Source organism: Bos mutus, chromosome 25, assembly GCF_027580195.1.
Source record: "Bos mutus isolate GX-2022 chromosome 25, NWIPB_WYAK_1.1, whole genome shotgun sequence".
NCBI classification, from domain to species: domain Eukaryota; kingdom Metazoa; phylum Chordata; class Mammalia; order Artiodactyla; family Bovidae; genus Bos; species Bos mutus.
This window is the reverse complement of record NC_091641.1, coordinates 39,498,527-39,514,274: the sequence shown is the minus strand read 5'-3', so window position 1 is coordinate 39,514,274 and position 15,748 is coordinate 39,498,527. Positions and strand designations below refer to the sequence as shown.

Genomic DNA, 15,748 nt, shown 5'->3' with positions numbered 1-15,748 from the left:
GATTTTCCAGGCAAGAGTATTGGAGTGGGGTGCCATTGCCTTCTCCAGGTGGCACTTAAAAAAAACATAAAGAGGGGCCATGTTCAGAAGGCTGTTTTACTTTGGGTATTTTAAAATACATTCCTGAGGTCTGGACGAGATGCTTCTGTGCAAGGGAAGAATTACCATGCGGGGTCAGTGGAGCCAGAGGGAGGTGACTGGAGGTGGGTGGGAGCAGGGCGCGTGCGCGGCAGCCCAGGGAGATGCGCTGCGATCGGCCCCGCCGAAGCGGGAGCAGCTAGTACAGAGTCTCTCGGGCGTGGGTTCTCAGGTGGCGCAGCAGGTGGGAGTTGCGGCTGAAGCTGCGGCCACACTGTGTGCACGAGTAGGGCCGGGCCCCAGTGTGCACCAGCATATGCCGCAGCAGGTTGCAGCTGCGGCTGAAGACCTTGCCACACTCCGGGCACTCCTGGGGGGGCTCAGCCGGCCCAGATGCGGCCTCGTCCCCCGCCCCGGCGTGGGTGGCCAGATGCCGCTGCAGGTGGGCGTTGCGCCGGAAGCTCCGGCCGCATTGCTCGCAGCTGTAGGGCCGCTCGCCCGTGTGGCTGCGGCGGTGGCGGGCCAGGTTGGAGCTGTTTCGGAAGCGGTGACCGCAGGTGTCACAGACATGGGGTTTCTCCCCGGTGTGGATGCGCTGGTGGCGCGCCAGGTGGGCGCTCTGGCTGAAGCCCTCGCCGCACTCGCTGCAGCGGCAGGGCTTCTCGCCTGTGTGGCTGCGCCGGTGGCGGGCGAGGTCCTGGGTCTGGCTGAAGCTCTTGCCACACTGGGTACAGTGGTGGGGCCTTGGGCCACCGTGGGTCAGGAGGTGGCGGGCGAGGCCCGCCCGCCGCATGAAGCGCTTTCCGCAGTGCGGGCATCCGTAGGGCTTCTCGCCCGTGTGCACCCGCTGGTGACAGACCAACTGGGAGCTCTGACTGAAGCTGCGGCCGCACACCTGGCAAGAGAAGGGCCGCTCGCCCGTGTGCACGCGCCAGTGGGCCCCCAGGTGCTCGCTGCGCCGGAAAGCCTTGCCACACTCGCCGCACACATAGGGCCGGCGCTCAGGCCCGGGGCGCAAGCTGCCCGAGCACTCGGAGCACTGGTGGCCCTTGTCCTTGGCGTGGATCCGCAGGTGGCGCTTGAGGCTGGAGCGGCGCTGGAAGGTCTGGCCGCAGTGGGAGCACAGGACTACGGTCAGCTCGGGGGGTGCCGGGGGCTTGGTCTCCGGGGTGCCGCCGGGGGGCTTCTGGTCCTGGGCGTGCGCCAGCAGGTGCTGCGTGAGGCGCGCCCGGCGCTGGAAGCCCTGGCCACATTCGGCGCACAGGAAGGCGGGCTCGGAGGAGTGCGTCTGCAGGTGTTTGTTCAGGTGCGAGCTCTGGCGGAAGCGGTGGCCGCACAGGTGGCAGGTGTGCGGCCGCTCGTCTGTGTGCGTGCGCATGTGCAGCTTGAGGATAGAGCTGCGGCCGAAGGCCTTCCCGCAGCACAGGCACAAGAAGGACCGCGCGCCCGGGTGTGAGCGCAGCTGGTGCGCCTCCAGGCGGGCCAACTGCGGGAAGCTGATGCCGCAGTCTGTGCAGATGAACTTGAACTCCGGGTCCGACTTGGGGGCGTCCTCGGCTGCTTTGACCTTGAGAACGTCACTCCTGCCTGGAGGGGACATTTCTCCTCCGGGGCTGCTCGTCTCAGGGCCTGATCCTAGCGACTGGGCGTGGGGCTCTTCTGCCACCCTGGGGCTCTCTGCCTGAGAGTTTGCTGAGGCAGCCGAGGGCCAGGACACCCCTTTCGGCTCTTCTGCCTTAAAAGCCTCTTCTAGGGTTCTGCCTCCAGTTCCTAAAAAAGAAGCAGAAAACAGGACAGGTCGGGCTTTTTCAGAGGGCCTTCTGGGAATCGCTAGAACCTCAGTGCCCCGAAGCGGAAAGACACCAAGAATTCTGCAAAGTTTGTAGGTGGGCAGAGGGTGGGGTAAAACCCAAATAACATACAGTTTACCAGTTGTAAGGTGTATAATTCTGGTCCATTAGGCCTGTTTATAATGTCAGGCAATCATCACCACTATGTCATTCTCCCAAATGGAGACCTATATCGGTTAGCAAGCCTTCCCATGACCACCGATTTTATTTAATTAATTAAAATATTTATGTATATATTTGGCTGTGCTGTGTCTTAGTTGCAACACACGGAATCTTCATTGTAGCACGTGAACTCTTATTAATAGTTGCCACCTCGTGGGATCTAGTTCCCTGACCCAGGCTCCCTGTATTGGGAGTGCAGTCATAGCCAGTAGACCACCAGAGAAGTCCCTTATATTATTTAATTTTAGCTGTTGTAATTAATTTTATTGAAGTATAGTTGATTTACAATGTTGTGTTAATTTCTGTTGTATAGCAAACTCTTTCAATTATATATATATATATCCTTTTCTCTTATGTTTTATTACAGGAGATCGAGTAGGACATTGTTGTTTTTCCACTGTATTAATATATGTAATAATTGGTATCTGCTAATCCTAAACTTCCAATCTACTCCTCCCTCCCCCTTGGCAACCACGAGTGTTCTGTGTATTTCATAGATCAGTTGACATGTGTCATATTTTAGATTCCACATATAAGTAATACCATACAGTATTTGCCATGACCACATTTTTTTTTTCTTGGCCATGTCAAATAGCTTGGGGAATCTTAGTTCCTTGACCAGGAATTGAAGCAGGGCCCATGGCAGTGAAAGCCTGGAGTCCAAACCACTGGACCACCAGGGAATTCTCAACCACTTATTTTAAAAGCTCAGAGTTTGGAGGGGGGGCGGTTGATGATTAGATGCAAAGAGCCTTAAAATTATATCTATATAGATATGGACATATCAATATAGATCTATATAAATATATATCACCTCATCAAAATAGCTCATTTTTAGCCAAAGAGGCCAAAAAGTCAGGGGTCATCTTGGACATACAAAAAACCTTCAGTGGTCATAAACCCAGGAAAAGGCTGTCTCACCCAGAGGATGCACAGGCCAAGCCTTCTTTGCTGGGACGTCCTCAAAGGTCAGGGACTCCTGTGACAAAGGGATGGCAGAGATTGTCAGTGAGTGAGGAACGGGGCTCGGGGACCTAAGAGAGATGAAGAGCTCTCCAGGTTTAAATTAAGGAAGACAGGGGTTTGCTGAAAGCAGAGTCGGAGAACATTGCAGAGCAGGAGATAGGCCTGGAGTGAGGGCACTCGCCCAGCTCACCAGCACTGCTGCCAGCTCCTGATCTCCCGAGCTCTCCTCTGGCCACAGCTCGGGGCCCTGGAGGGCTGACGGCACTGGGGGGAGACAGAGAGCTGTGAGAAGGCAGCCCTACCACCGTGCGGCCTCGGGGTTGTGCAGCCATGGCCAGGGCCCTGGGACTCTCCGCCATTCCCGCCAGCTCAGGAGGCCGCCCCCTTTCCCTCCCTGCCCACACCCACCTGGCCCCCCAGCTCCCCCCACACCCCAGGCCTCCATCTCCCTAGGGCCCCGGCGCCTCACCGCTCTCTTGCGGGGCCTGCAAAGTCCTCTTGGGACCTGGGCTCAGTGGCTGCCTTGAACTCAGGGGGCGTCTCCAGTCCCCCATCTCAGCAGGCTTGGAGGGCCCCGATTGGGATGGCGGGAGCGCCTGTGATGGTTCCAGAGCTGGAGGCCCTTCTGAAGCTGCTTCCTTCTTGGGACTGTGGCTGGAGACTTGGAAAGAGCCCCCCTGTTCCTCCAAGGTGACGTCTGCACGGGGACAATTCTTGCCAGCATTAAAACTGAAATCCTGTTCAGAGCACACCCATGTCAGGGGACAGACAGGACAGTAATCCATGTCCTACTAACTCCGAAGGGCAGTGGCACGGTGGAAAGATGAAGCTCAGACAGGGAGGGAGGGAGTTAGGAGGTCAAGAAGGAACTGGCAGAGGAAGACAAGTGGGACCTTAGTGCCCCAACCAGGGATCGAACCCCCTGCCATGGAAGCACGGAGTCTTAACCACTGGACCACCAGCAAAGTCTCAGCTCAGTGATTTCTTAACAGGGTGATAAAGTCCCTGCCTTTCCCCCTGCTGTCCAGCCCACTGGCCGCCCCTCTTACCAGCGGCCCTACGTTGCTAGACTCCCTCTGGACACCTTCTAGCAGCAGTACCACCTCTTCACCATCCCTGAGCTGCTGGCCCTGCAGCCGGGCCAGGAGGTGTGGGGGCAGCACACTCAGGAACTGCTCGAGCACCAGCAGCTCCAGGATCTGCTTCTTGGTGTGCAGAGCCGGTCGCAGCCAGTGGTTACAGAGCTCCCGGAGCCGGCTCAGGGACGCCCTCGGCCCCATGTCCTCCTGGTACTGGAAGCACCTGAAGAGCTGGTGAGCCACCTCAGGCCGGGGCCTGGCCTCTGGCCGCCCAGGGTCCTCCTGGCTGGCAGCCTCCTCCTCTTCCTCCAGCTTGACTGCTCCGAGCTGCTCCGGCTCCCCTGCAGCTGGGCTGGGTTCTGCAAGCATCCTTCACCTTGGGGACTCCTCACCGTGGTTGCTCTCGTGTTCAAGTCTCTCCCTCCTGGCTCCCACACCTGGGGTGTTAAGGGGTGCCTGCAGGTGTGGTCTCCAGAGGAATCTCTTCTCAAACGGGTCACGGGTAGTGGCTCAGCCTGACCAAACAAAGCAGAGAAATCAAATTGCTCAGTATCATCCATTCCTTCCTGCAGCACTGAGAAGGTCACCTCGGTTTGCCCCAGGGACCAGAGTTGGCAGCCCCGAAAGAGGACAGTCTGGCTGTCCCTGCCTCTTGATATGGTACCACAGGGGGTACCTGGCACCACTGAAGGGGGAGTCCTTGCCAAAAATGCTCCGTCGCAATCCAATCCAGCCTTTAGACCCAACTTCCAGTTAAAGGGCATTGCAGGGAATAAGAACAAGTTGGCGGAGAGGCTAAGAGTGATAGTGTTTAAAGATACAAAGTTGTAACAAGTAGTAAATAAGCCATAGCGATCTAATGCACAGTATAGCAAATACAGATAATAATATCGTACTGTAATACATTATGTAATATGATACTTATTGCTACATCTGAATCATATTATAATATATAAATAAAATGCTGTATATCTTAAAGTTACTCAATGTTACATATCACATTTATAAAACAGGGACTTCCCTGGTTGAGGAACTAAGATCCCACAGGCCGCACAGCGACTAAGTCCGGGCTCCATGGCTAGAGAGAAGCTCGTGCTCTGCAACTACCGAGCCCATGTGCCGCAACTAAGACCCAACACAGCCAAAAATAAATAAATAAAATATTTTAAAAACGATTATAAAACAAACAAGCCAAATGATCCATTGAGTAAACAGCTGAACAGATCCGAAAGACCGGACATTCCCAGAAACCTGGTCCAAGTTCTTCCAAGTCTGTTATAAAAAAATAAGTGCCTGTAGGCACATTGCTGTAGAGGAGACTAACAGCTGATTTAAGGAAACGTGCGAACCTTGACTGGATCCTGACCTTTAAGGGATGGTGGTGCTAAAAGTTATTCTGGGAAAAAAGCTTTGGGGAAATAGTTGGGGAAATCTGAATCTGGTGGAGCCCTGGGCAATAAGGGAAATGACTACTAACTTCTGAGATGGGATTCCAGCCTTGCACAATGTTGGAAGTGTCTTCATTCTTAGAAAATGTTAAGGATCTGGAATTGAAGAGGCGTGAGGTTTCATCCACACTTATGGATCAACAAGGCAAAAGTGGCAAAATTATAGCAATTGTCGAATCCGGGAGGTGGGCGTATGGATGTTCATTGCATTGCTCTTTCAACTTCTCTGGAAGTTTGAGAATTTTAAAGATAAAAGGGTGGGCGGTGGGTATAGTTCATGCATGGGATCACTCCTTAACCAGACGTCCTGATTCTCACTTTCTGGTGCTGGAGGTGGCTTTCAGGGGTCAAAGCCAAGATCACCCAGCTGACCAGGGCAGGGCTGACCTCCCAACTAGTGTCCCAGTCTCGTTCCCTGGGTTCCATCCCAGGAGACAGGCCAGGATGAGCCAGGGAGACGGGGTCGGTGGGTGGGTTTCCACATGAGAGACTAAGCTGACTGCCTTCAGAGGTTTGTGACACATGTGTCCCCGAGGCAGGCCAAAGCAGAGAGGTGTACAGTAGGTGCAGCCTGGGGAGCTGGGTGATGAGTGGGAGATGCAAACATTTCCCTTTCTTTCCTAGTTTTTGTTTTTGTTTTTTAAAGAAATCCTGGATTCTTCCTTTGTCCACTGGGAGGTATCCATCACAACATCCCTGTGAGTCTAGCTAACAATAAAAAAAAAAGTGCTTCTAACTTGGCAACAGGGGGCACTGGTTCTGTAAGACTGTTCCTTCCTTTGGGGCTAGCAGAGACCTACCTAGGGGGAGGTTCAGCCCCACCCCTAGAGGACTCAGTTCAGTCCTTCAGCACAACCCAGCCAGGAGGCTTACACTTCCAAAGAAGCTTGTACTTTTGTTCCAGAGCTTTGAGGCACTTTTATTTTATGTTTTGGCTCAGCCACGTGGCTTGCAGGAACCTAGCTTCCTGACCAGGGATTGAACCTGTGCCCTTGGCAGTGAAAACGTGGAATCCCAAGTCACTGGACCGCCCTGGAACTCCTGAGTCACTTTTATATTTCAATCCGGGCAGGGATTACTTTATGGATATGGAAACCTAAGTTCCAACATCTTTTTGCCCTCCCTGTTCTCCAGCCTCAGGGCTGCAAAAAAGCATTTTCCAGACCTGTTCCCCTACCCACACATGAACATCCAAGGCAGAGACTTGGGCAGAAGCCCTCCTGCATCGCTTCCCACCAGGTAAAGGCAGCAGAGCGGTGCCCACACCTGCAGACTGTACACGCTGGGCGCACGTCTAAGTGCTGGCTGTTCTCACTGAGTGAAAACACAAACAACCATGGCTAATAGCTCGTCCTATCATGACCATGTTACAGCCCAGGACACCTAGACACAGAGATACAGACATTCTTCCAAGAAGGCAACCCAGCCTTGGTGATGGAGTCAGGGAGAGGTCGGCCTGGCCAAGAGCTTTGATAGTTTAAGCCCTCTTCATTCGGGGTTGAGGGATCTCTGAACCTCCTTTTCAGGTGGGGTGAGTGGGGGTTGAATGCGGTTAAAGAACACAGGAAACTGAGCCTAGCACTTCCCAGCTCAGAGGAGAGGGTTGTGATGCTAAAACACAGACCCAGGCCTGTGTCCTGGCTACCTGACCAGCCCCCAAGCCCCAGCCTCCCTCCACCCCCTCCAGCATCTTCCCAGCTTCCCTTCCTCTCCCTCATCTTACCCACTCCTTCCTGCCACTCTCCAGTCTCCCCCAACCACTCCAGAATCTCCCAGCTTTCCCCACCTCCATCCTCTCCCCCAGAGCCTTGTTCAACTTCCGTTCTTTCCTACATGTTGGCACACAGGGTTGCTTCCACTCATTGACACCTCTCTTCTGGGATGCCACACACATGACCCACCTATCTACTTTGCAGTTGTAATTATTGAGGAAGGCATGCAAACATGTCTGGGGCAGAAGAGGTCTTTACCTTTCAAGAAAACGGGTTTTTGTTTTCTTGTGTTTTGGTAGCATGAGCAAAAAAGTGACACAGAACCAGTCACATGTGATCAGAACGCAGTGTTAACAGCTGGCATGTACTGAGAGCTTCTCTGCTTAGGGTCGCTTCATCTCACTGCATCCCAAGCAGTAAACTATAATTTCTCCATTCGACAGGTGCAAAGACCAAGCTCCTAGAGGATGGGTGACTTGCTCATGGTCACACCAGGGGAAGCGAAGATTTGCTTTAAGGAGAGAACACCGATCTTACGGTGCAAAAGCTCAGAAACAGAAAAGGACCCAATTACCCTCCTGCCGTGTGCGATCTGCCTAGTCTAAACCCAAATATTACAGCACAAATCTGAAAAACTAAGGGCATTCAAATTTCCAACCCTCAGGCCTAAACTCTTGGGATGCCACAAGCTTCAGGTGAGGTCTCACCAAAAGGTTTGAAAGAGGTGGAATTCAAGGGACGTTGGCCTGGAGAGTCTCTCCCGCCCCCAAGTCTGCAGGACAAAAGCTCTGTGAATATGCGCATCTGTAGGGGGTGAGCTGGGTTGCAAGAGGCAGGGTGTGGCGCTCTTCAGCCATCCTCCGGTGTTTGACCAGCTTAACTTGGAGCCTAGAGTGGCGGAGAGGCTTAAGGTAGACCAGCCCGGGTGGAGGTGCAGCCGCAAGACCCGCCCAGACAACAGGGGCGCCCAGAGCCGGGGTCCTTGGCCAGAAACTTTCCCTTGCTCCCTGGATCGCTCGTCTTTGTTGGCTGCGCTCCCCTCTAGTGCTGAGCTGAGTCGAGGAGCCCAGTCAGTCCACCTGGGGGAACGTGGAGCCTGCCTTCTGCTCCCCAGAGGGCATAGCAAGCCCACGTCACAGGAAGTCCCGCGATCCTCCCAAATGCCCCCACTTACACAGGCCTCCCAGTCTTCCCAGCCCTGGACTCCCCAGCAGTGGGCTTCCCAGCACAGACCAACCACGTCCGCCCAAGACTCTTCTGGCACTCTAATGCCTTATCCCACCAGCCCGCCAGAGGCCTGGAGCCCCCTTTCTCTCTCCAAGCTACAAGGAACCCCTTAAGTTTGTCCTTGGCAGCCTGCACCCCAGCCTCTCTGCAACTCACCACTCGTGGGGGTGTTCTCTGAGGGCCCCTAAGGCCAGAGTCAGCCTCAGCCAACCTGGGGAAGGACTCCGGGAAAATGGAACAGGAAGTTGCCTGCCCCAATCCCATCCAGGTGGTGAGGGGGGCTTCCTTGAGTTAACCCTTAACCTCCCAGTTTGGGAGTGGTTTGGGGAGAGGGCGGGGCCAGGGAAATAGACAAAGCAGCGGGTTAAGATTCCAACCCTGGCTGGCATTTGAGAGTCTAACTACCCCTCCGACCCACCTAGTCAGGACCGGCCCTGTGCCCCTTGAGGGTCTGTCAACCTGTATGTTTGGTGGGGGCCAAGAGCTGCCATTTAAAAACGCTTGCTGGGGTTTCCGTGGCAGTTCAGTGGTTAAGACCATGTGCTTCCACTGCAGGCGGAGCAGGTTCAAGCCTGAGTCTGGGAGGTCCCCCTTATCTCCATGTATGGCCAGAAAAAAAAGCCTGCTGTGTGCGTGGTTCTTTGGTCAGCATTTCATTCATGCAGCAAATCTTTGCCAAGGGCCTGCTGTTGGTGTTGAGGATACTGAGCTAAATGTGAGGGACAGTTCCAGACTTCAGGGGGTTTACAGGAGCAAACCACAGGTACTAAAAAGAAAACAGAGCAGGACCACGTGTTGGGGAAGAGAGGTCGCCTGTCGACACTGCCGCCTAAATCCCTCCCAAGAATCTTTAGGGGTGGGTTCTGTCCCCTCTTTATCAGTGACTAAGTGGGGCTCCCAGGAGCCTCACCAACAGCCTTGAGTCCAACTCCAAAGTCAAGCCTTTCCCTTCGCTCTAAAGGGCCTTTTTGGGTCACGTCCTTGGCCCCAGAGGGATGCGCGCCTCCCTTTGGGGAGTCCGTGGTGTCCGGCTGGGCGTCCAGGGCGCCTGCTGTTTGGGGGGTGCTGGGCCACATTCTCAGTGGCCGACCCTGCGCTCGCTCTGGTTCCCCGGGGCGGGTCTGGTCTCCTGCACTGACAGCACCTGGACTTTGTTCCTTTATTTTAACTGTCTAGTGTGGATCTCACCGGACAGTGGGCGGTATCCCTTCTCTGCTCCGTGCCTAGCGCCTGGCACATGTGAGGATGGACGGAATGCCTGAGGAACGGCCGGGCAGAGCCCCCCGTCCTGCAATGTTTACTGGCACCGTGCGGCTGGCGCCCCGCGAGGCTAACTCCCCGCACTTTACGGGTGGACGGGACGGGGCGCTGCCGGGAACCTCACACGGGGCGGGACTATGAAACCCTACCATGGTCGTAGAAATGAGGCCACACCCCTGGGCGTGGCCGGGGCGGTGGAGAGGAGGTGTGTCCTGCACCCCTTCACCTCCTCCGGGCCTCCACGCCCCAACCCGGGCACCGCCTCCCCGGCCCCGCCTCCATGACCCACCCGCGCGCCGAGCGCTGCGGCCCTATTTGACTAGGCGAGGTCCGAGCCCTGCGACCGGGAGCAGCGGGCCCCGTCCGGACGCGATGGGGCAGAGCTGCAGAAAGGTCGTGGCCTCCTCGGGTAATGATCCGACGTGGTGGTCTTGGTGCATCGGGCCTCAGTGAGAACCTCCGGGAGCTGGCCGGGAGCGCAGCGGCCAGGCTCGGTGATCGCTGCTGACAGTGACTTCCAGGCGTCCGACTCAGGTGCACACCTTCCCTGGAAATCTGTCAGAAAAGCAGAAATGGAGTTGACCCAACCCCCAGAAACAGCGTCCCGGCAGCAAGGCAAGTGACGCAAGATCAACACTAGCTTTTGGCCTCCTCCACCACTAACTCGCCGCCCAGCGATGGGCCCTGACTAATATCCGTGCTCCTGGCCCATCTCGCGCGCGCATCATTCATTCGGGGAATTTGCTTCCCTGAGTGCGTCCAAGCGTGGTCCCTGACCCCAGGGACCCAGTGCTGAATACAAACACGAGTGCTGCCCCCTTGAGGCTTACAATCCGGGCAGGACCAGATCACTGAGGAGAGGATTCCTTTTGACTTTTATTAGCTCAAATTGGAGAAGGCAATGGCACCCCACTCCATTACTCTTGCCTGGAAAATCCCATGGTCGGAGGAGCCTGGAAAGCTGTGGTCCATGGGGTCGCTGAGGGTCAGACACGACTGAGCAACTTCACTTTCACGCATTGGAGAAGGAAATGGCAGCCCACTCCAGTATTCTTGCCTGGAGAATCCCAGGGACGGTGGAGCCTGGTGGGCTAACGTCTATGGGGTCACACAGAGTCGGACACGACTGAAGTGACTCAGCAGCAGCAGCAGCAGTTCAAATTACTTCGCAGAAAAAAATAGGGGGGCAGGGTGCTTAGGGGAATTCCCTGACAGTCCAGTGGTTGACTCCGCGCTTTCACTGTGGGGCGGAAATTCAGTCCCCAGTGGGGGAACTAAGATGCCGCAAGCCAAAAAAAAAGAGGCTTAATGCACATTTAAGTCCCTTCAAATTCGTCCTCATCTTTGAAAATACACTCTCCTGTCCCAGAGTGTTAGCCGCTAAGAGAGGAAAATTCTTGTGAAGTTGCTGGTTTGTTACTTTACTCCATTTAGTAAACGATAAACGCATCCCGAAAGGATTTCTAATATACATCCACCTGTTTAGTGTATATATCAATATCTTCTAAAATTATCTTGAAAGTGAACACAAACTATTCTAGTTGTTACCTTAGATTTTGGGAAAGTAATTGGTGTCTAAAAACAAACAAAAAATAAGCCCCAACTTACCATTTATTTATTAAATATGAAAAAAAGTGTCCAGTATTATCCAGGTCAGCGAAAGTCCTTGAAAATACTGATGCGGTCTTCATCTTTTCTGTTATCTCTTCAGAGATTGCGAAAGAAAAACAAGTTTCTTGTATTTTCAGTTTCCATAGGATTCCTCCATTTAGAATAATTCAGGGCAAAAGAAGAAAATCCTTCTCCAGCTCTGGGAAGAGCTACTGTTAAAAACACTATGATCCCTTGATTAGGCTCTGGCTTATCCAGGGGCTTGAGCTTCCCTTGTGGCTCAGCTGGTAAAGAATCCACCTGCAATGCGGGAGACCTGGGTTTGATCCCTAGGTTGGGAAGATCCCCTGGAGAAGGGAAAGGCTACCCAGTCCAGGATTCTGGCCTGGAGAATTCCATGGCCTGTATGGGGTCGCAAAGAGTAGGAAACGGCTGAGTGACACTCACTATCCAGTGGCTTAAGTACGTTTCTAAACTGCATTAGTAACAGCTTAGCATTTTCCTCTGGGCAGCTGCCATCTTAAAGGAGTAATTAGGAGTGTTTATGGCACAGTCAGAACCCTCACTAAGGACCAGCCCTGGGACAAAGGCACTGGGCATTCTGATGAGAGCAGGAGTGAGCACTGCCTGTTCAGCTCTGTCTTGAGTGTCTGTAAATGAAAGCTGTCCCCCAGGCTTTTCAGCTTGTGTCTTTGGCAGGAGCCAGCCGTTGGCTCTGCGAGCTCCAGCTGCAGTCAGCTCTGCCAATTGTTGCTGTGTGACTTGGGCAGGTCATTTAATTGCATCCCGTCACTGTGCTGCTCAAAGCTCCTCCATGGCTTTCTGTGGCACTCAGAACTAAGTCCAGACAGCTCGGCCTGGGGCTCAGCCCAAAGCCCCTTCCTGCCACGGATCTCATCTTCTGTCCTCTTTTCCTTTGCCTTTCAGTTTCTGAACATGCCACACTGATCCCACCTCACTACCTCATTATTTTTATATATGTAAGAAATTTTGAGATACATTCTTTCATTTATTCTGGCTGCACTGGGTCTTGCTCCTGGTATTCGGACTGCTTTTGTTGGGGCACACCAGCTCTTGAAGGGGAGGGGGCGGGGAGGGGGGCAGTGCTCAGCAGGGCAGGCTCAGTTGCCCCGGGGCGAGTAGAATCTTAGTTTCCTCACCAGGGATTAAACTCCGTGTTCACTGCATTGGAAGGTGGATTCTTGACCACTGGACCACCAGGGAAGTCCTCCTCTTCATTCTTTTTTTTTTTTAATGAGTTGGTTTAATTCCAGGTGGTACAGAAATCAGGACAGAATAAAGACTTAAGAACCACACTTTGGCAGGAATCTGGGCTAAGTTTACTATGATCTCACAGTTAAAGCAGAAAAAAGTGAGAACTAAAGAGAAGGTGAATCACTGTATGATTTATTTATTTTTAACAGAAGTTTTTTCTTAAAGGTACAATAGGTTCCAAGACAACACTTCATTCTAGCTATGTGTGTATTAGTCACTCAGTCGTGTCCGACTCTGCAACCCCATAGACTGTAGCCTGCCAGGCTCCTCTGTCCATGGAGTTTTTCAGGCAAGAATATTGGAGTGGGTAGCCATTCCCTTCTCCAGGGAATCTTCCTGACCCAGGGATCAAACCTGAGCCTCCTGTATTGCAGGCAGATTCTTTACCATCTGAGCCACCAGGGAAGCCCCTTCATTCTAGCTATAGGTGGTAACAGATGTTATGGCAGGGAATCCAGATGTTTAAACATGCATGAGATTAAGGATCGTCATTGCCTCAGACACTCCCTTTTCCCAGATTTCTAAATTCTACCTGTGACCAGAGGCCCCTTAGCTTTTAGTTCCTCAAGATTCTTCTGCTCTTTCTGTATCAGTTTGAATGCTTTATTTTCCTCATCTATCTCCTTGGCTTGCCTTTGTGGTTGGACATGGTACCTGCCACCCCTTCCCCAATTTTATTTTAATTAATTAATTTATTTTGACCACAACATGCAGCTTGTGGGATCTTAGTTCCCTGACCAGGGATCGAACCTGTGCCCCCTGCATTGGAAGCATGGAGCCTTAACCATCTCATCAGTCCCCAAGTTCCATAGGTCTGATAGCCTGAACATTGCTTACATCTGTGTTTCTCTACCTCCACTGCCACTACCAAGTCCAGGTCACCACCATCTCTTGCCTGGATCATAGCAATGGCCTAACTGGCTTCTTTTCATTCACTTCCTTTTTTTGTCTCTCCCACCCCACCCCACCCCATACACTGCACAGCATGTGGGAATCTTAGTTCCCCAACCGAACCCCTTGCCCCCTGCACTGGAAGTGCAGTCTTAACCACTGAACCACCAGGGAAGTCTCCCTCCTTTTTTCTTTTAAAGTGAACTTTTAGGTGAACTGCACAAATATGTGCACAAACTCAAAATGAAGAACATCTTGAAATTCCAACTGAAAACAGCCCTTGAGCCAACATCCCAATCAAATCAGAATTCACTGGTACTCTACTCTGGTGCCCCCTTGTGGTCACTTCCATTCCCCCATAATCTCGATCTTGACTTCCAATCACAGCAGATTTGCTTGGTCTGTTTTGCAACTCCGTGCAAATGAAGTCACACGAGAGGAACTCTCCTCTGACCTTACTCCACAGTGGGGGACTCATCCACGTGTTGCTTATTCCCTGAAGATACGCCCCCGTGGTGGTGTTTATTCATTGTGTCGCTACGTGAGCGGGGAGGGGGTTCAGTTTGGGCCATACTTAATAGTTCTTGTAAGTCTCTGGGAACCATACAGGTGTGTGACTGTGGGGCGTGTGCCCAGGAGGGAATCGCTGTGTCACAGGGTATGTGGATATTCAGGTTCAGAAGGTTCTGTCCCACCTGTGCAGGGAGCTGGTACCATGTCCTTTCCCGATGTCTGCAGACATCTTGTGCGTTTCTCCGCTCAGTCCTAGGACCAGCCATTTCTCCACGGAGCCCCGATTCCTATCATTACTGATTTTTTTCGCATTATAAAGCATTCACAAAAATAGGATTTTTAAAAGGAGAAGTAAAACTAATGGAAGTTCTACATTTCTTTTCATACCCAGTCAAGTGAAAAAAAAATAGAGATATTTGTGAAAGACCACATGATATGTAGAGGAGGGAGTCTGCGAGCTGAGGGTAGGGGGCAGAGACTGCATGCAGCAGGATGAAGGGCTGGAAACATTAGCTGAAAACGACATCAAGGGCCGGTGTCTGAGTGCCATTGTCATCTGCTCCCATGAGTGGCCTCCAGGAGGGTTCTCTGATGCGTAGCCAGTCACAACGCCTCCTAAGTGCCCGCATCCCTGCATCAGTGTCTTTCACTTTTGTGAGTGAGTGCGGGCTGAAACTCTACCCAAGACTGGGGGACACTTTAGGGTATCTGACAGCAGGAGGCAGACAGAGCAACAGCGAAGGGTATTTAGGGATAATGACAGTGACCTGGTTTCCTAAAAATGCAGCAACTTCTAAGGAGAAAATAAGTTAATTTACTCTAATATCTACCCCAAAGAGCCAGGTGGAGTGACTACTGAGCTCAGTCTCAGTAGACAGTCCCCTTCCTACCTGTACTGTAAGCTGTCTTTGGTGCCCAGGTAGAGACAATGTTCTGGAAGGTGGAATGTGGGTGTTTGGGAAACATCCAGTCAACTCTACATTTCTGGGGGCTTTTCTGGTCCTGGTGTTCATGGGTTGCCTGGCTGAAGCTGCCAGACTTGACAATCATGGTAAGAAATGCTTGGAGCTGCTGCCTAGGGAGGAGCCTCCTTGTCCTCCTGGAGCTTGCCCAGGGCAGGAAAGGGCCGTATGTGCCAACTGTGATGGGCAGACTTCTGAGCCAGCATCACAGCTGAGATCCAGGAGCCAGGTTTGGGGTTGGCAGTCTCTCTACCTGCCCTGTTTGCAAGATCAGAGGTTAGGGGCCTCCCTGGTGTTCCCGTGGTTAAGAATCCACCTTGCAGTGCAGGGGACACAGGTTCAATCCCTGGTCCAGGAAGATCCACAAGCCTCAGGGCTAAGCCCCAGTGCCACAGCTACTGAGCCTGCACTTTGAAGCCCGAGAGCCAAAACTACTGAGCCCATATGCAGCAGCTACTGAAGCCCACAAGCCCTAGAGCCCATGCTCCATAAGAAGAGAAGCCACCGCAAAGAGAAACCCACACACCACAACTAGGGAGTAGCCCCCGCTGTCCACAACTAGAGAAAGCCCCTGCACAGCAAGGAAGACCCAGCACAGCCAATACCAAAGTATTTTTCAAAAACCAGATGTTAGTCTGTTCACTCCTTGCAAAGAAGCAAAGGTTCCATCATAAGAGCTGCTGGGTAGTTTCAGTTGCTGCAAGGCTGGGGCAT

The 15,748-nt window shown here is 52.9% G+C and overlaps 1 protein-coding gene across 1 annotated transcript; it reads right to left on the bottom strand.

The window, feature by feature from the left end:
* Nucleotides 1-277: 277 nt before the first annotated feature.
* ZSCAN10 (zinc finger and SCAN domain containing 10) lies at nucleotides 278-4,504 on the bottom strand. Its single transcript, XM_005886756.2, has 5 exons — nucleotides 4,106-4,504; nucleotides 3,526-3,793; nucleotides 3,247-3,311; nucleotides 3,012-3,069; nucleotides 278-1,848 (listed from the first exon to the last, which is right to left on the bottom strand). The coding sequence occupies exons 1-5, from the start codon at nucleotides 4,502-4,504 to the stop codon at nucleotides 278-280; spliced, it is 2,361 nt and encodes a 786-aa protein (XP_005886818.2).
* Between the last annotated feature and the right edge of the window lie 11,244 nt (nucleotides 4,505-15,748).